The sequence below is a fragment of the Pseudorca crassidens genome, chromosome 8, assembly GCF_039906515.1.
Source record: "Pseudorca crassidens isolate mPseCra1 chromosome 8, mPseCra1.hap1, whole genome shotgun sequence".
NCBI lineage: Eukaryota > Metazoa > Chordata > Mammalia > Artiodactyla > Delphinidae > Pseudorca > Pseudorca crassidens.
In genome coordinates this window covers 43,306,765-43,332,692 of record NC_090303.1, presented here as the reverse complement: position 1 = coordinate 43,332,692, position 25,928 = coordinate 43,306,765, and the positions used below count along the sequence as shown (strand labels likewise).

The following is a 25,928-nucleotide window of genomic DNA, read 5'->3' as shown; positions in this document are numbered from 1 at the left end:
AAGCCTGAACATGGTAACCATTAATTACATAGTGAAGTGTGGTATTTCTGGAGTATGCAGTTTTAGAGTAGTAAACATCATAATTTCTAGCATATATAGCAATGAAATATTTCTCGTTTCACTCATTTATTTTTCTGTAAAATTTATTTTTTGTAATTTCAAACTCATTTTCTATTGCAATGTGGTAATATTGTTAACTTGTTAACTTACACAAAAGGGATTATCTATTGTTAAGAAAGACTGGGACTCCACCCATAGTTCTGCTACTGGCTAGATGAATGACCTTGAATTAAGTTACCATGATAGTCATTTTCTCATCTATAAAGTGAAGGCATCAACCTCAATTTTTCCCCAGATTTTGTAACTTTTGTAACTCAAAGCAATTTCAAAACAAGTATTAATACAATACAGTTCTGAAAAGGATCTCACTATTCTTTGACACTTGAATCATCTGCTCAGTATCACTACTAAAGCCACAGGGAAAAAGCTACTGCCAGGGATAGAAGTGTATAAGTAACCCATTCCCTCTTGAGGCAGCTCTGACCACTGGCAATTTCTTTCTCCAAGTGAGCTAGCATATCTCTTCTTAATAATTTCAATCCTTGGAATCATATAAAACAAGCATAATCCAGCTTCTAGTATTAGAAACCAACTATATTGTTTTCTGGTTTTTCTTTCTTTTTTATTTTGAAACATCCTGTTAAATCTGTTCCTCCTATAACAAGGTTTTGATCTGTGTTGGTTTTTTATAGTTTCAGACATATAAAATAGACATATTAATGGAATTAGAATTTGTAGATAAGATTGGATATAAATTTTGGAGTTGATGAATTTTGATATCTAGGTAATAATGTATAAGAATCTCATATTTTTAACATTTTAATCGAACCCCATAGACATGTTAAAAGTCTGTATGAACTGGAAATTAAAATAATGCTAGTGTTAGATGCTTACTATATCCCAGGCTCTATTCTCTGCTTTCTAAGTGTATTATCTCATTCAGTTTTTAACAACAGTCCTCTGAGGTATGGCCATCTCCATTTTGGAGATTAGGTAACTGAGGTACAGAGGCACTAAGCATCATGAAATAGAAATTATTCCAATTATATATTGAAATTCTGTTCTATAAATTGTTATATATTAGAATACAGTTTTTTCCTTCCATTAAATACTACTAGTGTTTGATAAATTTACTGTTGTTCATATTAGTTGCTGAGATTTATAGAGTGCTTATTAAGGGCCAATGTGCTAATGCTTTGTATAGTTGATCTCATGTAATCCTCAAGGAAACTCCATTACACAGATATTGATTTTATCCCTATCTTATGGGTGAGGAAATTGAGAAGTATTCCTTGTTCAAGATCATACAGCTAGGAAGTGGTAGAGTTAGAGTTTTGAGTCTAGGCAGTCTTGACTGTGTTGCTAATGCGCTAATCATTAGGCATACCGCTCACCAAACTGTGCTCCTTTAGCATATTTGACTTCATTGGGGCAAAAGTAGGTGCTTTTTCTTGGTAGGCATCCAACTATACAGGATAACAGACCATTGGTGCTTGCATCAGGGAAGCCCTTTGAAAATAGTTAATTCCCTTTTTTCTACATTAATTTGTAAGTAAGCTTATTAGAAGCATATGGAATAAATAGAAAGCCAAGACTTGAACTCTGATATAAAAGACCACATAGTAGTCTTTTGTCCTAAGACGGTAGCAGCCAAGACAAGTCATGTTGCTTACTCTGAATATTAAGTGAAATTTTAGGATGGAAGAATACTAGTTAGAGCTTTTCAGTTTTTTTCAAAGTTAAATTTAGATTTAATTGGAATTTAAAGCAGATTTCTGTGACATCTAATGTATCTATTGGGTTGGCCAAAAAGTTCATTCAGTTAGTGAATCGTTCAATAAAATTCTTGGTGAAAATGAAAAATGTCTTTTATTTTTACTTAAAACCAAACGAATTTTTTGGCCAACCCAATATATATTTAAATTCCTATCAGTGTTAACTACAAATGAATCTTTGGGTTGTCTGCTACTCTTCTATCGTTTGTGCATGTAATTAAAACTTAAATGTACTTCTGTGGTAAATGATGTGGTTGCTTCCTCTTTCATTTTGCTTATCTAGTAGTGCTTAACCTGCAGGCAAAGCACTTCTCAGAATATCAGATTTAGAATGTGCTTACATTTCATCACTTGGAGCCTGAAGCACTGAGAAAAGTTAGCACATGTGACTATTTAGCAAGGGAATTCAGCTCTTCCTATCTATTTCCTTGTTACTCAACGAGGGAATTCTGTTCTTTCTGTTTACTTCTCATATGCTGATAAGTACATGTCTCTGAAAACTATGTTTCACGTTATATTCTTTTTTTCTTGTACAATTTTATTTTTCCTTTCTTTGGAGTTTATTCATTTTGGCATGGTAGCTCGTCGATGGCATAGTAGTGCTTTATTTATCTGTGATTGTGCCACTTTTCACTTTCTTTTTCTCAGTAGAACTTAGAAGCATTAAACACATCTCTCTAATACTTAAATATTGAAATGAACTTTTTCTATACTGTGTGACTAGTTGGTAATTTAATCTCATCTGCACAGATGTAAATATCTGAAGGAAATGATAAAATTTTGTTTTCCACAATCAAAAAGAAAGTTACTTCTCATCACCAGGCATCTAAAATTTCTCCTCTGAAAATGCGTCGGTAGGGAAATAAATATAAGAAAAACTAAAGAAAGTTTTGAAAAATAAATGCAAGTGAATGACTTGAAAATTTGGCCAAAATTAGTGTTTTATAATCAATGACCAGGTCTTTACAGTGAGGTGTATTCTCTGTTACTTTTGTTGCACAAATCTACTAAAATAGCTAGCTAGGGATATACTTTTCATAATTGTAAGCAAACGTTTCCAATATAGTCTTTAAAAAAAGGAAGGCAAGTATAGGCCCAGGGAATAAGAATCATCTGAATATTTCCTCCCTGAGACTCTGTACTTGAGTAGAACCACTCCTGTAATGTACTGATTAGGTGTGCTTGTTTTCAGTATATTGCATGCTTTCTCAAGCATTGTTAACTTGCCATATTTGATGAAAAAATAGCAAACTGCTATCATTTAAAGCATCTATTAACCAAATTACATGTTTGCTTATATAAATACAAACCCCTCATCATTTTTATATTTTCTTTTTTGTTTTACTAAGATAGATTTATTGTGACAACTAAAAGTAATAATAATACAAGAGGCAACTCAGTGTTTCAAATGATGAAATAGTTCCATTTCAACTAGTAAGAACCTTTACAAGATCATGGCATTTAGGTTTAGGGCATCTGTCTCTTTGGACCAGATCATATGTTATTTGAATCTACTATGGTATTGTTAGTGTGTTTCATAAGACATAGTGCAGAGCTGCTGTGATCTTTAAATGTTAATGTTCTTTTCTTATCACTTTACTGTGTAGATACCCTTCATGAGACCCAACTCTGCCACAGCTCATCCTCGGAGGCAATCCTGGAAACCTCTTTTATAAGTGTGATTTTAAAAATGTGGATAACACTCTCAATAGAGTATATAAAGTAAAGGAGAACAGCTATCTTGTCTTTCCCATAAGCTTATCACTGCAAAAAGTTGCCTTTGCTTGTCAGGTTTGGATAGAATGTAATTGATTGGTTTGTTACTTGGACTGTCAAGGCAGTTAATTTGCCTGTGTGGATTTTTTTCTCCTTTTTTTCTTTTGCACTAATCAGAAACATTTGATATGTGCATTGTTGAAAAATACTAGATGATGTCTTGTCAGAATTGTCCTATTAAGTAATGTCTTCCCCTCTTGCTTCTTTGGCAAATGATAGACAGTATTTGGACTTACTTAAGAGTTACTGAAGCCTGTGGGACTTACATGCAATGTGCTACTTGTTGTTGAACAAATCTAGTAACAAACAAGAAAGATAATGCATTCCATTAGTCTGCTATTCTGTTTCATCCAACTTAATACATATATTCATATATGAAATACTGCATTGGGAAACAACTGTAGACTATATTAAATGTTACTTCTATTTATAATATTCAGCAAAAGTGAAAGACTTGTGAAAGCGTATGCCATTCTAGTTTTGACTAATTAGTTCTAGTGTGAAAGCACTAATATTAGTAGCATGCAGTTTTTGCAACTTCAGATTTTAAGCTTGTAAATAAGAATATATCTGTGTTGATCTCTAGATATTTTTTAGTAATAACCAAATATATTCACTCTTTATTGATTCAATACAAACTTTCTCTGTTCAGTATAATTTTATTTTTCTCAACCTTAAGTATGAGGTTACAAAATAAGGAGAGAGATACAAAGCTTTTGACTATACAGCCTGCCAACTGAAAGATCTTCATCAACATTTGTATCTTTCCAAAGGTTTACAGAATTAAAATTTGGTCTTCAAGCTTTAATGAACAAGTCTTAAATCAACGACAGAAATATGTTGAATATTTCATCACTTCATCTTGAACTGATTTAGAAGAGACTGTTTGCTGAAATTGAAATACATATATACATGTAAATTGTCAACATGTCTCTTGGAATTTCCTGATTTATAAATGTGGTTTGGGACATCTTTTCAGGTATAGTGGCATTGAAAATAGTTCAAACATTAGGAATAGAGTAGGAAATGTTATAGATAATTAAAAGCAAGTGTAAATATAAAGTTGCTGTATGCTAGTAATCTTTAGTTATACTAAGGAACCATATTATTGGATATTTAATAAAAGCAGTATGTATATAAAATATGTATAAACTGAGATTATTAACTTATTGAAAGACCTAACATTGGAGGAAAAATATTAATAACCTGTAGCAAAACCAGTAGGCTTTTTTTTTTTAGAAAAAGAATTCATTATTTATCACTGCATAAGCTTAAGAAAAAGTTGGTAGTTATTACTATTGCTGAACTGCAGCTGATTTTAAGAAAAATGTCAGATTGCCATTTCCTTAAAAAAGAATATGCTAGTGCATTTGGACCTGACTCTCCTTTGATATATGGTAAGATATTACTAGTGGTCATTTTATTTTAGATTTTTTTGAAAAATCATTAAACCTTGTGGTTTTGGTGACACTATTAATCAAAGTCCTTTCCACCTGGTTCTATTTAGAATACCATATTATCATCATTCTCCATCTTACTGTTCGGTGGTAGATATGTGGTTCCATATTTGGTGCTAGCCCTAAGAATCTTTGTCACACATCACGAATATAAACCACATAATATTCATAAGATCATTGGTCCTGCAAATGTGTATTTGGAGTAGAACTTTTGAAGAGAGTAGAATGAAACACTTTCTCCTAATAATCTCCTAGACACTCTCATATTTCCATGGTACAAAATTAACCCTTTTCTGTAATTGGTCCAGTTGTTATTCAAAGGAGATATTAATGTGTATATCAAGAGAATATACACTAAATAGTTCATATTTTACATACATGTATAAGAGAAAGCAGTCCGACAGGTAAATGATGGTTATTTGTCGCATGATAGGGAAAGAAAAAAACACTGAAATATCAAGAAGTAAAATAAATAACTCTGAACTACAAGAAGAATGACATGGCAGTATATATAGCAGTGGTTCTCAAACTTTATAGTACATCAGAATCAAGGATTTGTTTAAAAGCAGATCGCTCACCTACTCCCCTCCTCATTTTCCTCCTCATTTTCCTCCCTCTTATTTCTCCCTGCAGTTTCTGATTAAGTGGGTCTGGGATGAGGCCTGAAAATCTGCATTTCTAAAAGTTTCCAAGTGATGCTGAAGCTGGCCAGGGACATCCTTTGAGAACCATTTTTGTATAATATTTTGAAAACAGTCATGGTATTGTGGTTGACATTGATTGATTGAATGTGGCTTTAATCTTGTTAAAAGGGCCCTTAAATTTTCAAAAATACTTGTTTCTAGGTAAAAGAGATTATAGTAGTTTATAGCACATAGAGTATAACTTCTTTATTATACATAAGTTTAGTTAAACAGGTGTTTATTTTATACCTATTTTGGACACAGCACCATTTTAGGTACAGAAATTAATCAAGGAACATAGCCTTTGTCCATAATTCACTAATTCCTTTGTTAGGAAAAGATTTGAAATTAGGATTATGTTTAACATGAAAACAAATTTAGCCTTAACCTTTATCCATTTTGTTTGTAAATGAAATTTATTTATCATTTATATATCATTGTTATTCGTGTTTCTTGAGTGTTTATCTGATTTTACAATTATAATGTTAAAAATAGATCCCTGACCAATAAATAATAAGAATATTCACACTCATTATCCTATTTCCCTGTTTTTACATCCTATTACTTACTAGATCACTCTTTTTAAACTCTTAATGTTTTTTATTTGACAAAACTTACCACTGTTTTACTTGATTCTCAGCATGGGAATATTTTATTAATATTTCACCAAAATCTATTCAAGGAATTCAGAAGGACTCTCTAGCAGAATGGAATACTAACATTACTAATTTTTCTTTAAACTTTCTGAAATCATTTTGACAATTAAAACTTGTTTAAGAGACTCAGCTTTAGAGTTGCATGGCATATGAAGGCAGAAATTTTTTCCTACCCAGTCAACACTTTATCAATTTACATAATACTAAGGATTGCAATTAAAAATATTTCTGAGATAGACATGCTTTGCAAATACTTTTTTTTTTTTTTAAATAAACATATAGACCTCTTTCTCCCAGTACACAGTCTTAAGACTTTCTGCAGGCCTGCTGTAAGATTCACTGCTGTTCAGGTACATAGGATATAATGAAACTGGATGTTCATGCTGGGCTTTGTGAATAAAATGAGACTGACCTCCAGCCATTATCTCATTTATCTGATTTACATTGTAAAATCAAGATCTACACTATTGATTAGAGAATAATTAGTTAATTATGAGCAGGGAAATACAAAGTTATGTGGGGCTTGAGCACAGCGGGTTGTACTGCTGAAAAATTTCCAAGGGCATGAGCAGATGGAGATCAGTTTATTAAAGAACAAAGCAGATGTGTTTCAGGTATGAAAATGTCTAATCATTCTCTCATGCTGTGAAGAGGTACTTGACCTTATTGTGTATTTTTATATGAATTCTTTTATTTCATGTTTTAGTTTTGCCTTTCACTTTTAATCTTGTAACTTGACTACTGCAGATGTAGCTAACTGAATTGATCCCATTATTTAAGTGATCATTAAACATGAATTTGGATTTCAGTAATTATCCAAATATTTTTTCCAGTTACTATACTTTACAGAATATTTTTGTCTTTCCTACCACTCATTCATTCATTATTGCATGTGATGAGAGTCTATAGTGACATTAATGAAAATATGTTCAAGACCTCCACATTAGCCTTTATTTGTGAAATATCATATAAAAGACATTTTCTAATTATTTTGAAAATGCTCATATAGGTGATTTGCAGTAAAAGTGTTGTAAAAAGGAATAAAGTTTGCCTTTATTGATATTAAATGTTATTCTAATATTTGTAGAATGCAGAATTTTTTGCAAGCTTGTATTTTAAAAGTGATTTAACTCATGGGCCACAAACCTGCATTTTCTCCATCTGTTAAAAGGAATAATTGAATTGGCTACTGTTCAATGAAAGAGTCTGTCACTACTGGTTAATACATTTGTGTAGGTGTTTCAGTTGCTAGTAAGATTTTATGTAAGTAATATTAAGACCAATTCTTTTGGTCATTCTTCTATAGAATTTTTGCACAGAAATGATGAAAAAGTAAGAAAATCCAACCCATCTATTCTCTTGATATTTAGTTGTGAGTTTTTTGTTTTTTTTAATTAAATGGATGTAACAGTATATATTTTCAAGGTTGGTTCTTTATTTTACTGTATATAGACTTGGAAGGGACCTAAACCAAATGTTCATTGCCATAAAAAATATCTGTGATTATGGATCAACCTGGTCATAAAACATGTACATTACTTTTCAAGTCCATGTTACGGATTTCTCTTCTTCATGAAATTTAGCTAATCATCTGGCTATAAATTATATATATAGGAGGTACACCTTTTTTTTGGTTAGTTTTGAAAAGTAGTTATTTAGTGTACTCTTCTAGTGAAATTATCAATTGGAAATTAAGGGAATTTAAGAAACCCTTTGGAACACTGGCCTGTCTCTTAGGTGTAGACAGAAATAAATAAGTTGTTTCTTTTTACTTGTGTGTATATTCTCAGTAATCAGATAAACACATGACTGATTGCTCCCATGGATCATAGGACATAGGAACATAAATCATTTTCTTCCTCTTTTATGTCTAGGGTGCTATACTTAACCATACCTAAGTAAGTATTTTAAATACATATAGAACTATGTTTATTTGGTCACTGCATTTTGTTAAATGAATGTGTAAAAGACCATATACATATAGCTGCTTTATTATTGACATCTGTATCCATTATGAATCTGATGCCTAGGAAGTTGTATTTAGTAAAAATCTAATTAAACAATGAGGTTTCCTTTTCTTATAAATGGGATTTATCTTATCTCACTTACAATTGTAATTTTAGAATGTCCCATAATATGTTAATGTGTACAGTTTTATTAGATGTTTAGAGGATATTCTTTAAGCATCCAGTTTGCATTTTATTAAAAAACATAGTGTATCTTTATAGGTTAGTTTTATATTTTTTAATTTAAGACATTGTCTTCCTATTTAATATATGTGCTATTGGTATAATAGTCCGTTTTTATTACATAGACATTTGTGTTATTTAATAAAGTATATTGTGTTATATCACAGCTTTTGTGGGTCAGTGACTGCTTTTGCACAAGATTTATTATTTTGATACATTAAATATGTACTATATTATGTGTTGTAATTACGTATTTCCAAGTATGTGTAAGAAGTAGATGTAGAGGTCATAAATAATAATTTGATCAATAACTACTTCAACTCTATTTCAGCTTTTAGGTAGCAGAATGATTGCAGATCCTTACGAGCTTCTGATTTTTGAGTTTTTAAAATGACCTATATTTGTAACTTAGCCATAATTTGTTGGCTGACAAAATTTGCTAAAGTTTACAAAATGGTGTGTGTGTGCATGAAATAAATAATTTACTATTTTTACCATCTAAATTGTTCTTTGATTTCTAGGGTTCTTAATGGCATTCCTTACATTTGTCTATGGTGAATTAATTCTTGCAAATTCTGCTGGAGTTCCCTTGTATCACTCAGGATATTTTTGTTACCAGCACACGAAGCTATAGATTTATTCAATTAAATATTTTAGTGTAGAAACAACTATATTTTTTCCATATGGAAATAATTTTAGTCGTTTTTAGAAAAGGCTAATATTTATATGTTTGTTTATTAACAGAGTTATTGATTTCAAGATTGGGTTATTTCTTTTTCTTTTTCATTTTCTTTTTTCCTCTCCTGGATTTTGGCAGTTACTAAGTGTATTAACTACTCCTTTCTGCTGCTTAGTCTTGGAATTACAGTTTTTATTTACTGCTGAGTGAGCTATAACTTGAGAGAACTTCCGTATCACCCCTGATTCTATCAAGCAGATTCTTCCTTTCCTCTGGAACCCATCACTAATACATGAGTTCCATGTGTAGACTAAGTCATTCTAAAAAGTATAACTAATGAAGGAATCAGTAAGGATTAGGTCACTTCCAAATGGCACATACTTCAACATTATCTTCTAACAAATCTAGCATATAAAGTCTTTCTTTTCCCTTTTGCATTTATTATTGAGCTGAAAGATAACTTGAGTTTACAGTTAATTGAAATCAGCTACAAATTTGAACTATATCAGTGTAGCAAACTTGTTCTTAATTTATTAGCTTGAAATATATATATGTACATATACATAATACATACACACACACACACACACACACACCAGCAAGAACCATCTTAGTACATGAAGGTAAAAGGTAATGAATTATTATTCACCTTTATATTCATCATAGTGTTTGACTCTAGTTGTACACTAGAAACCATAATTTGCAAGTTATTATGGCACAGACTTATAAAGTAAATATGTAGTAATTAGGTTGTAATTTGATATGAACTAGGAAAGCATTAATACTATAACTCTTCACTTATCAAAAGCCCAGGTTATTGGCAATCTGAACTTGCTTAAAAACCCTAAGTTAAGCAAAAAAGACTATAGTTAACCCAAATTGAGTCCATGTACTTAGTAATCCTCATTTTCATGTTTTTATAAACTGTCAATTTGCATAGTCTTATGTCCAGTGATCTGGTTTCTGAATCCACAGTGAATTATTGTCGGAGAAATGCTGCTTAGACAGATGACACTGACAATATCAGAAAGTAGTGACTGACATTTTTTAAGCAAGTGAGGAGGACCTATAAAAGTTGAATACAAGAATTCAAACAGAACAGCAGACTGATGATATTCATGTCCAAACACAAAAGGCTGTCACATTGTTAGACATGTAGCAGCATCTATTACTCATACTTGTGACCCTGGAATGATAAAGATAGAGTAAATTATATTTAATGGATTTTCTTGATGAAGCAAAGAATGTGATTCTCTTTAAATTTCCCATTAAAGATGACTGAAATACTATTTTCCATGCTTGAAGGACTACGCCCTCAGCTAACTAGAAATCTCAACCTTCTCATAACTCATAAATGCTTATACGCTGAAGGGTCCTCTAACTATGTGTTTAATGTAATTGGAATTTTAACTATTGAAGGGTAAATAAGTTGAATTGAGAAGAACAAAATTTTGTGGGCTTGCCATTTAGTTTTATGTAATGTTTTATGTTAGCTATATATTATCTATTATTTTTCTTAATACTAGAACAACAGGTATTTAAACAGTTTAAGTGCTTTTAAATATATTTTTGGATGGTTTATTTATAATATTGGCACAGTAAATAAAGTACTGTTTGTTATTACTATTTGATTTGATTTTTTTGTATAGCTAGAATTATTATAGTAAACATTTTTATTCAAGTCCATCTCTTGAGTCTAAGTGAAGGTTTTCGGAAAAGTACATTAGTTTATTTGGTTTATGAGAAGGAAGTTGTAGAGGAAGGAGTGCCTAAACTTAAGATATATAATTGTGTTTTAAACTTCTGTATACCTGAATAACTTAGCTAAGTTGCTAAACTTTCTGAAACTTTTGATTTCTGAAATGGGTCTTTGGGAGATTGGGTTTTATAGAATGACATGAAATTTTTACTATAAATGTAGATTTATAGTTCCCTTTATTGTGAAAATAAATTGCTTTTCTTTGCATGTTGTTTATCACAATAACTCCTTCTCCTTTTTTTCTAATAAAAGTTATTTAAGAGTAATTTTGTACTTTAAGTAATATATGTCCTATAAAATATCCTCCTTGATTTCTTAGTTATGGATTCCTCAACTTTTTAGGTTTAAATCAGTAAGAGTATATATAAAGAGAATGTGACAGATTGGTTTGGAGAAAGTATTATTTTTTTTAACTTACAAAAAAATAGCACAAAGAATAAGAGGAATATAACCCTTTCTATAAAATGTATACATCTTTGTTATTTGTTGTTAAATTTTGGTCTTGTTATTCCAACTGATGCAAAATTCTTTTTAAAAAACACTGAAATAATACAGATCTTTCTTCATTGTCAGCAGGATGAGATTGTCTGAAACGAAGAATAGGTATGATAGTTTTCTTAGATTTTGTACATCATAGGTGGCAAAGACACTGTCAAAACATTTGTTAATAAGCTTTAAAATGTACTAAGAGGTACTTTGAAAAACCAATTGCACTGAAAGTGACAGGTAAATTTTTGAGAAAATTTATATTTTAGAAAATAAACTTCTTAGAATGGTTTTTATTTGCTGTAGATTATGTTAGCATGCTATTCACATTAGAAATTTTATTTACAATCTACCTTAACTTAGAGAAAGAGAATGATGAGGTATATCAATTGTATAGAATTAAGCTTAGTGTAGCCTAGTAGAATTCATTAGATTTAAAAGTTTTTTTAAATAATCACAATATGTTAGATTGAATTCATAATCTTGAATTATATGTATCTTATATTAGTTTTAAAACCATCTAATGGGCAAGTGATTATTATTGAAGTTCAAAATTGAAAATGTTAATGTTTGTTAGTTTTGAACACATAGGGTTATACACATAAATTTATTCCTATGCTGTTAACATTTCTACTATCAAAATGTTCTGAATGATATTTGTTTTGTTTATTTTATTGTTTTGGTATTTTGTTTTTCCTAAAGCATTTATTTCAGGTTTAGATTGTCTTTTTCATAAACATTAATTTAATAATCTTGTCAGCTAAGGATAGAATTAACAGTGTTACAGTTGAAATATACAGTAGTTTTCTGTTTTTCTCTGAAAAAAAGTGTTTTTTAATATTATTTAAATATAGTATAAATCTGTTTACCCTGCAGGTGTGATGAATGTAGACTGTGCTACCATTTTGGTTGTTTGGATCCTCCTTTGAAAAAGTCTCCTAAACAAACAGGCTATGGATGGATATGTCAGGAGTGTGATTCTTCATCTTCTAAGGTAAGGGGAGAAACTTATAAGAAAAAGTGTTGTTTCCCTTTATTTTGATAGCTTTTCTGTATCTCACCAATGGCTTCCTAACTTTAAGGAGAATTGGAATATGAAGGACCAACAATTTACTCTATGCACTTTAAGAATATATTGCCTTGATGATTTTATTGCCCTTAAATTAAGGAGTAAAGAGCTCTACTGACTTATATAAATTTTCTCTATGAAATATTTTAGCTGTTTCGTGTATTCTCTATATTACTGTAGCATGTTAAATAGTTCTCTAGTAGCCAGTCACCCTCTGCTAATTTACCACCCCTAGGGAATAACCAATAAAATCCAATTTAATTTTACAGATGACTCATCTTAAGATATAGTAGGTATATTGTGAATGTTCTATAAGGTTTGCTCTTTGAGAAAACTAGTTTTTATATCATAAAATTTTTTTCTGGTAATTATTTTAGATAAGTAGAAAGGATGAAATATCTAATAAGGTTGTTTCGTAGTTTATCTCCAATAATAAACTATTGAAATCTTTTGAATATCAATCTTATAACCTTAAATTGTGACGATTGACATTTTAAGATTATTATATGCTTTTTTAAAGTGTGTGAGTAAATAGCTGGACCCCTGATGCTTTGACTTATTTGACAGAAATATTAAATATATTTGAACTAAGACAATATGGTCACCTGTGGGTTAATCAAATTATTCTTCTTTAAATAGACAACAGAAGTTAACTGTCTGTTGTAATGTGGACCTCAAGCCATCTCTCCTAAATGCCACTTAAGTGCATTTGTTTTTCCTAGAGTGAATTAAAATTGATTCTGAATTCCTGTCTGATCATGGAATCAAAAATACTCTTTTTATCAGTTAAAGCGATTTATTCCAGCTTACCACAGAAGCCATCTGTAAAGTTTATTTATTAAAAACTGCAGAAAAGCATTTGGCTATAGGAAAAAAAAAAGCTATTTAAAGGGTTTTTTAAATAACCAAATTTATTAAAAATTTTACAAATCTGTATAATGATTATTAATATAGAATCTTATGCATTTTATTTAATAATCAAGCATTTTTGCTCAAGGTTTTAAACTATACAATATCAAGAATTATTTAAGAGGGAGATTTAAGAGGGAGCGTATTTAATATCAAAAACTTTTATTACATAATTAAAAAATGTTTTCCAGAAATTGTATTTAAATGAGAAAAAAATAATGGTGTACTATAGATTGTAAATAGTTGTCTTATGGGACTCTTTATGGTATAATATAATTTTTCTAAGTGTGTTTTTTGTTTGGAGTTTTCTTCTACCCTCAAAAAAGCAATTAGGAAAGCAATTTTTGAAAAAAAGATTTATTGCATTTATAAATAAGCCTTTTTGTGTACATTCTTTTGAAAAGGTTTTATACTACTGTAAATATGGAGCATTGTATTAACTGCAGAGTGCCTTTGTTAAGTTATATAGTAATTTTGTTAATGAACATTGAAAATGCAAGAGGACATTTCACATATGTTGGGAATATACAAAATGAATATTTTGTAAGTGCAGTAGGTGCATGCCAGTAGCCATTGAGATGTTCTTGTATTTTGCTTTTCCCTGTCTACCAGAGAATAAGATCTTTGGACTCAGAATGGAAATCCATTAGGAAGGCACATTGTTAGAAAAGTTGCATTGTACTCTGACTTGTGATTGAATGAATCCCAGATATAAACAGCCAAGACTTTTAAAATATCCAAATATGGTATCTAACTGACAAATGTCACAGCAGTTTATTGTAAGGATTACAGCAGTGAAATGGATTTGTATTTTTATCATATCAAGATGAATATTACATACTTCTTTTTCTAATGAAAAATTAAGCTTAATATAATAGTTAAGCTGAAAGTTAAGGAAAATTAATTCATTCCCTTGAATACTTGTGTTACATCAACTCTGTTTTGCTCACTTTGAAAACTTTATTCCTGACAAGTAAATTTCTGTTTACATTTTCTCTTGTAAGGTGTTTGCTAGTATTGGGTCCCAAGAAGAAAACATTGATAGATAATGTCATGCTTTATAATTCAGTAAATTGCTGCAGAAGCTTTTAAATTCAGAAAGCAGTATATTATTCATACCTGAGTCAAGAAAATTAGTATCATTTGGGGGCCTAAAAGAAATCCACAATAAAAGTTAATATATTTTGCTTGTCCTTCATTCTGCTCTATTTGCTTTGGTGGAATGGTATTTTTTAGGTAATACTAAGTATATATGCCATGTTCATTTATTTTAATAGTATGAAAAGCTAAGGTAGAAGTAGTTATTTCCAGGAGAAAGGAATCAGTTGCCAATAAACTTAGGTGGGGAAAAGTGAATATAAAATTGTTATAGCCATAAAATATATATCCAACCTTCTTTCTTTATGGTAGTCAGGATTAAGTCCAAGAAGTCTTAACTTTTATTATAAAAGTTTGACTCCCAAGTAATAAATTATTTATTTTGCTTAGAATTTTAGATTATATATGGTATGGGTGTGTAGTTGAAAATGTACTTGAAAATGCATTGCACTTTAAATATTATTTAACTGTTGACATTGTCTCCAAATTTTGCATACCAGGGGAAACTCTAAAATATTGCCATGTATACTCTGAGCAGCTAATGTATTGATATATGACTTTGTCTTTCAAGTAATGGGTTTTTTTGCTGTGACCTTTATGAGAGCAAAAATCTTCTGTCGCTAATCCTGCCTATTGCTTTTAATTATAGAAAGTATAGAAATTCCACAAAAGTCTAACAAGATTCATCATATCTCAATCCATATTAAGCTTTAGCTCATGAAAGATAAAATATACTATATTAAATTAATAATATACAATTAATGATAATAAATTAATGATATTTCATAACAATTTAGCTAACAGTAGAATGATATTTTAATTGAGATATAATTGACTTATTATGTTTCAGATATACAACATAATGATTCAATATTTGTATATAGAATGACTTTTATTCTACCCAGACCCACAAAGTATGGCATGATAAGACTTTCTCTGCATTATCAATCCTTCATAAACCTAGGTAGTCACTTTAGGTTTCATGAAAAATGACCAGCTACATGGATTCAGATATATACATTACATGTAACACACACAGAGACACAAATCTACACACATACAAACACATGCACAAAATATACTTTCTCCCATAGGCTATGCTTCAAAGATACTTGACTAAGGCAGCAGCTATCCAAGACAGTGTGCTATGTTTTTATTCAGTGGGGCTAGTTCATTGCTACTGATCACCATGCATTAGGTTTTTTTCTCTTGCTCTTTACTGTGTTGTGAAAATACTGTTACAAATGAATGCTATATGCCTGGAAAAGCAATGTATTTTATTCTTTCTCCTCCACCTCACCCATCTTTTATTTTTTCTTTCATCTTTACTTTCATCCATTTTCCTAAGCCAAATACCTGGAATCATCTTCAAGTCTTCTTCATCCTGTCCCAAATAGAAAATCACTTGCTGAGTCCTGTAAAAGTGTTCTTGCTTAAATATTTCTCCGGTTTACTCTTTGCTCCTTTTCTCCACTGTTAACTGCCTTGATTCGGTGCCTCACCTTTTCCTCATTCTACCAGTTCCTCCTATTTTAGAGGCTATCTAAATAAGTCTACCAGACTCTTCACTAGGTTCCTTCAAAATGAAGTGTTTGTACCTCAGGAGATAGACAAATGACTAATTAAATTAATTCTATATAGCATCCCATTTTAATTTCTGTGTCTGAGTGTGTTTTCTAATGTAACAGGTTACTGCTGTAGAATAGGTATATAACTTCACACATATATACTTATTAAGGTATGTATTTAAAATGTTTTAGTATTGGGGTACATAAACAACAGTGTTTGGAGATCATAGTCCCACACTGCTACTAGAGTAATCTTCCTGAAAGTCTTTTTGACACACCACTGCTTTACATTTGTCAGTGTTTTCTCATCCTCCTACATATCCAGAATATAACTGACAAAATCAGGAAATTAACATTGATACACTATTACCGTCTAATCCTCAGACCTCATTCAAGGTTTGCTATTTGTCCCAGTAACGTCCTTAATAGCAAAATGATCCAATACAGAATCATTCATTGCATTTAATTTTTATGTTTCTTCAGTCTTTAATCTGGGAATTCCCTTAGTCTTTCCTTGACTGTCATTTCATTGCCACTTTTGAAGATTACAGGGCACTTATTTTGTAGAATGTCTTTTACTTTGCATTTTTATGATCTTCTCTTGTGGTTAGATTTATTTTATGCATCTCTGATAAAAATACCACAGATGTGATGCAGTATGCATTCTATCAGGTGACACATGATTTCAATATGAACCATAAATGGTGATGTTAACTTTAATCACTTGACTGAGGAGTTCTCTGCAAGTCTTCTCCATTCTCTTCCCCTTTCTAATTAATAAGTAATTTGTAGGGAAGAACCTTGAGACTGTGTAAATATCCTATTCCTTATCAGACTTTCATTTTCTGTTTTCAGTGGTTTATATTGGTTATTATCATTATTTATTTTGATGTTTGAATTGTCTCAAATTTGGCTAATGAGAGCCACTTCAGGCTGGCTTCTGTGTTCTTTTCATATGGATCCCAGAAATATTTGAGTGCTTCCTTACTAAAGGTGTTCTAGGCTCAACTTGGTCTTTCCCTTCCCCTACTCCTGGAACCAGTGATTTCTCCAAGGAGCTCTGCTTCCCTTTTAGTGGAAAATGGTATTTAGAAACTAAGATCATGGTACTAGATGTGCTCATTGTTACTGGGATGTTGCTTCTCTTAGGTCTTCTCAGTAGACATAGCCAAGGACTAGATGTATGTATGTACATTCATAGACATACACATTTACTTTTCTTTGTCTTCATAGATATTGGAAACCATTCTGTTTTTTTCCCTTTTCATATTTATAACTCCCTCACTGAAAACTGGCTCCCATTATCCTTGATATATATTAGAAGATTAATCCCCTGACGTAAAACTAATCTCCTATCACCCTCCATTCCCCTGCTGCATGGACACCTTCTTTGCTTGCCATAACCTGAAGGCTTTTAGATTGAATTGTTCAGGAAGGAGGGGAGAGAGAGGGATTGAAGACAGACATTTTTATTTTTTACAAGCTTCTAAAATTATTTTAATGAGCAGTTAGGAATAAGAACCATTGTTTTATGTATTTTAAAAATTGTTCAGTGATTAAAAAGTTTTTAAGCTAAAAATGAATGTTTTTGCAATTTTAAAACAAATATGCACAAGGCGTATAACCCAAGGCAAATTTCAACAAACTGATACTTTAAAATTATGTTGTATACTTAAATATAAGATATAGACTTAATATTATTTTGTTTTAAATTTTTATTTTATTTTGGAGTAGAGTTGATAAACAATGTTGTGTTAGTTTCAGGTGTAGGGTAAAGTAATTTAGTTATTCATATACATGTATTTATTCTTTTAAAAATTCTTTGCCCATTTAGGTTATTAGAGTATTGAGCAGAGTTCCCTGTGCTATACAGTAGGTCCTTGTTGGTTGCCTATTTTAAATACAGCAGTGTGTACATGTCAATCCCAAAGTCCCTAACTATACCTTCCCCCAGCCCTTCCCCCCGGTAACCATAAGTCCATTCTCTGAGTCTGTTTCTATTTTGTAAATAAGTTTGTATCATTTTTTTTTAGATTTTGCATATAAGTGATATCATATGATATTTGTCTTTCTCTGTCTGACTTACTTCACTTAATACGATAATCTCCAGGTCCATCCATGTTGCTGCAAATGGCATTATTTCATTCTTTTTAATGGCTTAGTAATATTCCATTGTGTATATGCACCACATCTTCTTTATCCATTCCTCTGTCAATGGACATTTAGGTTGCTTCCATTTCTTGGCTATCATAAATAGTGCAGCAATGAACATTGGGGTGCGTATATCTTTTTGAATTATAGTTTTGTCTGGATATATGCCCAGGAGTGAGATTTCTGGATCATATGGTAATTCTATTTTTAGTTTTCTGAGGAACCTCTGTACTGTTTTCCATAGAGGTTGTACCAATTTACATTCCCACCAACAGTGTAGGAGGGTTCCCTTTTCTCCATACCTACTCCAGCATTCGTTATTTGTAGACTTTTTTAAAATAAATGTATGTATTTATTTGTTTTTGGCTGCATTGGGTCTTCGTTTCTGTATGTGGGCTTTCTCTAGCTGTGGCAGGTGGGGGCTACTCTTCGTTGCAGTGAGCAGGCTTCTCATTGCAGTGGCTTCTCTTGTTGCGGAGCATGGGCTGTAGGCGTGCGGGCTTAAGTAGTTGTGGCTCATGGGCTCTAGAGTGCAGCCTCAGTAGTTGTGGCACGTGGGCTTAGTTGCTCCGTGGCATGTGAGATCTTCCCAGACCAAGGCTTGAACCCATGTCCCCTGCATTGACAGGTGATTCTTAACCACTTTGCCACCAGGGAAGTCCCTGTTATTTGTAGACTTTTTAATGATGGCCATACTGACTGGTGTGTGGTGGTACCTCATTGTACTTTTGATGTGCATTTCTCTAATAATTAGTGATGTTGAGCATCTTTTCATGTGCCTAGTGGCCATGTGTATGTTTTCTTGGAGAACTGTCTATTTACATATTCTGCCTGTTATTTCGATTGGGTTGTTGTTTTTTTGATATTCAACTGCATGAACTATTTGTAAATTTTGGAGATTAATCCCTTGTCAGTCTCATTGTTTGCAAATATTTTCTCCCATTCTGTGGGTTTTGTTATTTTGTTTATGGTTTCCTTTGATGTGCAAAAGATTTGAGTTTGATTAGGTTCTATTTGTTTATTTTCATTTTTTTTTTTTTTTTTTTTTTTTTTGCGGTACGCGGGCCTCTCACCGTTGTGGCCTCTCCCGTTGCAGAGCACAGGCTCCGGACGCGCAGGCTCAGCGGCCATGGCTCACGGGCCCAGCCGCTCCGCGGCACGCGGGATCCTCCCGGACCGGGGCACGAACCCGAGTCCCCTGCATCGGCAGGCGGACTCTCAACCACTGCGCCACCAGGGAAGCCCTATTTTCATTTTTATTTCCCTTACTCCAGGAGAGACAGATCAAAAAAGATATTGCTGCGATTTATGTCAAAGAGTGTCTGCCTACATTATCCTCTAAGAGTTTTGTAGCATCTGGTCTTACATTTAGGTCTTTAATGCATTTGGAGTTTATTTTTGTGTATGGTATTAAAGAATATTATAATTTCATTTGTTTACATGTATCTCTTCAGTTTTCCCAGCACCACTTACTGAAAAGGCTGTTTTTTCTCCATTGTATAGTCTTGCCTCCTTTGTCTTAGATTAACTGACCATAGGTGCATGGGTTTACTTCTGGGCTTTCTATGCTGTTCCATTGATCTATATTTCTGCTTTTGTGCCAGTACCATACTGTTTTGATGACTGTAGCTTTGTAGTATAGTCTGCAGTCAGGTAGCCAGATTCCACTAGCTCCATTTTTCTTTCTGAAGATTGCCTTGTCTCTTTGGGGTCTTTTGTGTTTCCATACAAATTGTAAAAAATTTTTTGTTCTAGTTCTGTGAAAAATGCCATTGGTAATTTGATAGGGATTGCACTGAATCTGTAGATTGCCTTGGGTAGTATAGCCATTTTGGCAGTAATGATTCTTCCAATCCAAGAACACAGTATATCTTTCCATCTGTTTGTGTCATCTTTGATTTCTTTCATCAGCGTCTTATAGTTTTCAGAGTACAGAACTTTTGCTTCCTTTTGTAGGTTTCTTCCTAGGTATTTTATTCTTTTTGATGTGACTGTAAATGGCATTGTTTCTTTAATTTCTTTCTGATCTTTTGTTGTTAGTGTATAGAAATGCAACAGATTTCTGTGTGTTAATTTTGTATCCTGCAACTGTACCAAATTCATTGATGAGCTCTAGTAGTTTTCTGGTAGCATCTTTATGATTTTCTATGTATAGTGTCATGTCATCTGCAAACAGTGACAGTTTTACTACTTCTTTTCCAATTTGGATTCCCTTCATTTCTTTTTCTTCTCTGATTGCCATAGCTAGGACTTCCAAAACTATGTTGAATAAAAGTGGCAAGAGTGGAAATCCTTGTCTTGTTCCTGATCTTAGAGAAAATGCTTTCAGCTTTTCACGGTTGAGTATGATGTTAGCTGTAGTTTGTCATATATGGCCTTTATTACGTTGAGGTATGTTTCCTCTATGCCCACTTCCTGGAGAGTTTTTATCCTAAATCAGTGTCGAATTTTGTCAGATTTTTCTGCATTTATTGAGATGGTCATATGGTTTTTATTCTTAAATTTGTTGATGTGGTATATCACACTGATTGATTTACAGACATTGACAAATCCTTGCATCCCTGGGATAAATCCCACTTGATTATGGTGTATGATCCTTTTAATGTATTGTTGGATTTGGTTTGCTGGTATTTTGTTGAGGATTTTTGCATCTACGTTCATCAGTGATATTGGCCTGTAATTTTCTTTGTGTGTGTGTGTGTGGTATCTTTTTCTGGTTTTGGTATCACGGTGGTGGTGGCCTCATAGAATTAGTTTGGGAGTGTTCCTTCCTCTGAGACTTTTTGGTAGTTTGAGAAGCATAGGCATTAACTCTTCTCTAAATGTTTGATAGAATTTGCCTGTAAAGCCATCTGGTCCTGGACTTTTGTTTGTTGGGAGGTTTTAATCCCAGTTTCAATTTCAGTACTTGTGATTGGTCTGTTCATATTTTCTATTTCTTCCTGGTTCAGTCTTGGGAGATTGTACCTTTCTAAGAATTTGTCCATTTTATTAGCATATAGTTGCTTGTAGTAGTCTTTTGTGATCCTTTATCTTTCTCTGTTGTCCGTTGTAACTTCTTATTTCTAATTTTATTGATCTGAGCCCTCTCCCTCTTTTTCTGTATTAATATAGGGCACAGTTCACTATTCTCTTTTTTCTAGGGTATACTTGATATAGAGCTCAACACCTTCTGTGTACTGAAACACCCCAAATGAAGATAACTTCTTTTGGCGTGGTTAAATGAACAGGTATTACTATAAATATTTCTTTTAAAAGGACATCATCCAAGTGATATATATTCACAGGTGCCACTGAGAATTTAAATACACATCATATACTTTACAGTGACTGTGCCAGTTATGATTCTAGCTTTTCGTCCCTGTTCACGTTCTGTTTTGTGAAAAGCCAAAAGGTGTACATGACAGGTCATTGTCTGAATACTACAAGATGAGCTATCTTAGCTTGGAGACCTCCATTTGGTTCACTCTTATTTGATCTTTCTAGTATAGTACTCTTTTTGAGTGGTAATAAGTTGACTTCATATGCATGAAGATCTCATTTAAATTCTTATGGAAGATTTTCTGGCACTACAAATGTATGACATACCAGCTCAGGCAAGTGTGGTACTTTTTGGTAATCATTTGTATTAGAAATCCCTGAGTAGGGAAGTCTGATTTTTTTAAAATTTTTGTTCTATTTTTCCAATTTTTTTTGCATTGAGCAACTAGAATTCTGTAACTGAAATGCTTGTGTCCAATGACATATATAAATACTTACTATCAAGCAAAATAGTCATTGAGAATTTTGCCTCTTTAAAAACTGAACAGAACAATCTCTCCAAGGAGTATCTTGCCACAATATTAAACAAGCACATTTAATTGAACCTGGTGATACTGGAAATTAAATGTCTGAGTTTTATGTATTATGAAGATTTATAAAAAATATAAAATTAAAATGAATTATCCTTTAAAGTTCTTTTAAATTTGAGTCATATAACTGACCCATAAAAAAGGACTTTTTAATACTTTATTCATTTGACCTCTGGGATTTTATCTGGCATTAGGTTAGATTTTAAGTTTCTAAATTTAGCATAGTTGACAGATAAGTCATTTCCAGGTATAACTTATACCACTTAACTGTCTTAATTCAGTATTCTTCTAGGACTTGTGTGACATTAGAGGTTATAACAATATGTTTTATCAAGCTTTACTGAGTTTTTTGATTTGCCTTTTTACTGATACAGTTATGTAAAGTCTGGAGGAAAGTTGTTTATACAGTATCCTAAATTAGAATCCCATAGGAAAATCTTTGGTAGTTTGTAGACTTACGAAAAGTCTGAGAATTAAAACTATGGTGTGGTTGTCCTTGATGATGGCTATAGTTAAATATTTAAACTTTAGATTTCATCTTTGCTTTACACCACAGGTGTAAAGCCCAAACACTTCCAGGTGATCTTGTACCTTATCCTAGGCCAAGTCTGGCTGTTGCTGGTTACTCTAGCACTTTTCCTGGCAGGAAAAATTGTTTGTATAAATGTCTTTTAAGTCTTAATTTCTAATAGAGTGCTGTACTTTGAGACTAGTAACAGTGTTTTGTGAATTCAGTAAAAAGTAATAGCCATTAACAATTCTACTAACTATAGATGCTACTGTGCTTTAAAAAAAAAAAAAGTGTTATTTGTATAAATTGAACGTTTATGTACTGAACTGAACTTTTTATTTGTCATTATTGCCTGCTCAAAAAAGTTGTTTACTTGATTGTCCTAGACATGTTTCTGAACCCTGTCGCTAGGTAATATTTTCGCCAAGTCGCAATTTTAAACAAAACATTGTTTATGGTTATTCTTTATAACAGAATTGGAATCTACACTGATCTGTTAGTTCTTTAACCTAGGGTAATTTTCATGGGGACTGTGCAATACACATTAAGCACACTGGTATACTGCAATAAGTCATGGTCAGGTATTCCTTAAGAATCTTTTCAAAAACAGGATTTCTTTACTCCAGATAAAATTTGTTAGTGTTTATGATGTCCATTTTTATATATCTCAGAATATTTATAGAGAAAGAAAATGATTAGAACCTCTAAAATTATACAGATATTTTCTGTATTAATATTTTGAAAAAAATGGAAAGACTACATCATCTTTTAAGTTACACTTTCTACAAACTGGGAAAACCAAGCCATTTTCTAATTCGGATGGCATGTGGGCTTGATGTGTTTGCATAGCGTGCTGTAAACCATGCTGTGGAATACCATATGATGAGAAACTGAATCATAACTGAGATAAATAATCAAAGTACCGTAGGGTGCCATATATAGGACTACCTTTTAGAGCTCACTAACTTCATACTATCCTTTGGTTTAAAAAGTTTATCTTTTTATTTTTATTTTGGAGAAAAAGTTACCTACTAAAAATCTGATGGCTAAGCTGAAGGATATTTCATTACAGCTTTTAAAAAGTTAATAAGAATATTTTTACCTTATTAACCCAACATTTGACATACTAATTTGGGGTTATATAATATACCAAGAAGGAATGTAGGGTATATTATTTATGTAAACATATTATTTTTAGTATTCATATGTAATGTGAGTGTGAGAGACATTGTTCATTGCAGAGATGGTCTTAGTTGAATTAAGTGAGCCCATTCCCAGAGTTGTGAAAGTAACACCTGAATGATAGGAATGACTTAAATCCTAGCTTCAAAAAACAGAGTGAGAGTTCATGTATTCTAGATGTAGATGCAGTTAGATAGTTACTTCTAATTTTAACATTTAGTTTTACTATTTCATCATTTTGTAGAATTACTTATCTCTTAAAAAATTGTCTTTCTGACCTATGTATTGTGGTTTAAGAAGTACCCTTTTGCTAAAACTTAGTCGTCTTTAAATCTAAGCTAAGAAAATTAGAAGTATGAACTCAGTTAATGAAATTGAGTTCGGAAATCAAATATATTTAAGCATTCTAGTCTTGATTTTCTGATAGAATCTTATCAAGGTTAATGAGAAGCTACAGATTAGGAGTTAGTGTGTTATGCTATGTTACATTTTAAGACACTCATTTTTTGACATCTCTCAAATTAGGATGTGTATCTATAAGTGGTTTATTTCTTTGTGATAATATTTCTTTTTTCCATAAAAATTTGCCATTAAATTTATGGAGTTATAATCTGAGGCATTGTTGAGTAAGAATATTGAGTAATTTAAAATGCACAGAAAGTCAAAGTATGCAGTGTGATGCAGAGGAAAGAGCTTTATGAGCTTTGAAAAAGAAGCAAACTGAGTTCAGATATTAACCATTTACAATCTTTGTGACTTTCAGCAAGTTGCTTCACTTCAGTGAGTTTCAGGTTGCTCATTTGTGAAAGGTTTAATGGCAATATTTAGAATAATAGAGGCACTCAGTAAATGACACATCTTCTTATTCTTAAAAATAAACAATCATTGGGCTTCCCTGGTGGCGCAGTGGTTAAGAATCTGCCTGCCAATGCAGGGGACACGGGTTCAAGCCCTGGCCTGGGAAGATCCCACGTGCGGCGGCAGAGCAACTAAGCCAGTGAGCCACAGCTACTGAAGCCTGCACGCCTAGAGCCCGTACTCTGCAACAAGAGTTGCCATGACAATGAGAAGCCCGCACAGTGCAACAAAGAGTAGCCCCCATTCACCGCAACTAGAGAAAGCCCACGTGCAACAACGAAGGCACAACACAGACAAAAAAAATTTAAAAATTAATAAATAAAGTAAAAAAATAAATAAGCAATAATTTTAGCCACAGAGAGGAGAGTTCAAAATCAGTGATAATGTTCTGATTTTTCAAATGTAAAAAATGTTTTTTAAAAGGAATCTGAAGAACAGTTTTCTGTGTTTTATTTTTTATCTTCACACATACCAAGTAAAAATCTTTCTTGTCTCTTTCAGAGTTTCACACCAAATAGAGTAAGGTCATGTCTAACTTTTTCATTCACGAAAAGGTCCATTTGTTTTAATTTCTTGCTAGAGCTTAAGAGGCATTGAAAGCTATTTTTATATTTAATCTATTTTTAAACTAAGGCACTTGTAGCTCTCCAAACTTTTTAAATTATATACTATTCTATAAGGTGTCTCTTCTAAATTTATTGTATAACATTAGCAAATAGTTGGTATTTTTTATATTGATGGCAATGACTGTTTCGCATTAAATATAGAATTATGGTGCTCTGTGAATCGCACTCATTATATACTAACGTGTTTATTTTGTAAGTAGAAGGAATGATATTTAGAAAGTAAAGGTTTACTATTATATTTAAACCACTGACTCTACCAAGTATTGACTAAAAGGAAAAGACATAACTGATACAGGCAAAAGTTCCCTTGTAGGGAAGGAAACTTGTTTTTAACTGCAGACATTATTTTAATAGGTGAAGAAATATCAAAGAAATTTCCCATAGACAGGAGAGGTATTATTTCTGTGTCAAGGTCATGAAAGCTATAAACTTGAAACTGAAATGAAAATAAAAAGTTAATAAAATTTAAAAGTAGTGAACCACGAAAGACAGCTTTGAGATAACTTATGAATTCACTTTGTCAACGTGTATACAGTTTTTGATAACAGAAGATTCATCAAGCCTAACAAATAGCTTTTAGAGAAT

At 32.1% G+C, this 25,928-nt stretch overlaps 1 protein-coding gene across 26 annotated transcripts in view; it reads left to right on the top strand.

Moving 5' to 3' along the window:
• PHF14 (PHD finger protein 14) overlaps window positions 1-25,928 on the top strand; it is a 200,299-nt gene that overhangs the window by 117,200 nt on the left and 57,171 nt on the right. For 9 of the 26 annotated variants that reach the window (XR_010945495.1, XM_067746278.1, XM_067746275.1 and 6 more), the window contains 2 exons: window positions 11,608-11,637; window positions 12,397-12,514. The exons of 1 other annotated variant lie outside the window; for it this stretch is intronic. Coding sequence is in view for 16 of the 25 variants with exons in the window: in XM_067746278.1 (XP_067602379.1) it covers window positions 11,608-11,637; window positions 12,397-12,514 (148 nt within the window). In the remaining 9 variants the exon portion in view is untranslated. Of the gene's footprint in view, window positions 1-3,442; window positions 4,591-11,607; window positions 11,638-12,396; window positions 12,515-25,928 lie in introns of those variants that run through there. 16 more of the 26 variants (XR_010945503.1, XR_010945500.1, XM_067746280.1 and 13 more) reach the window with 6 other exon arrangements.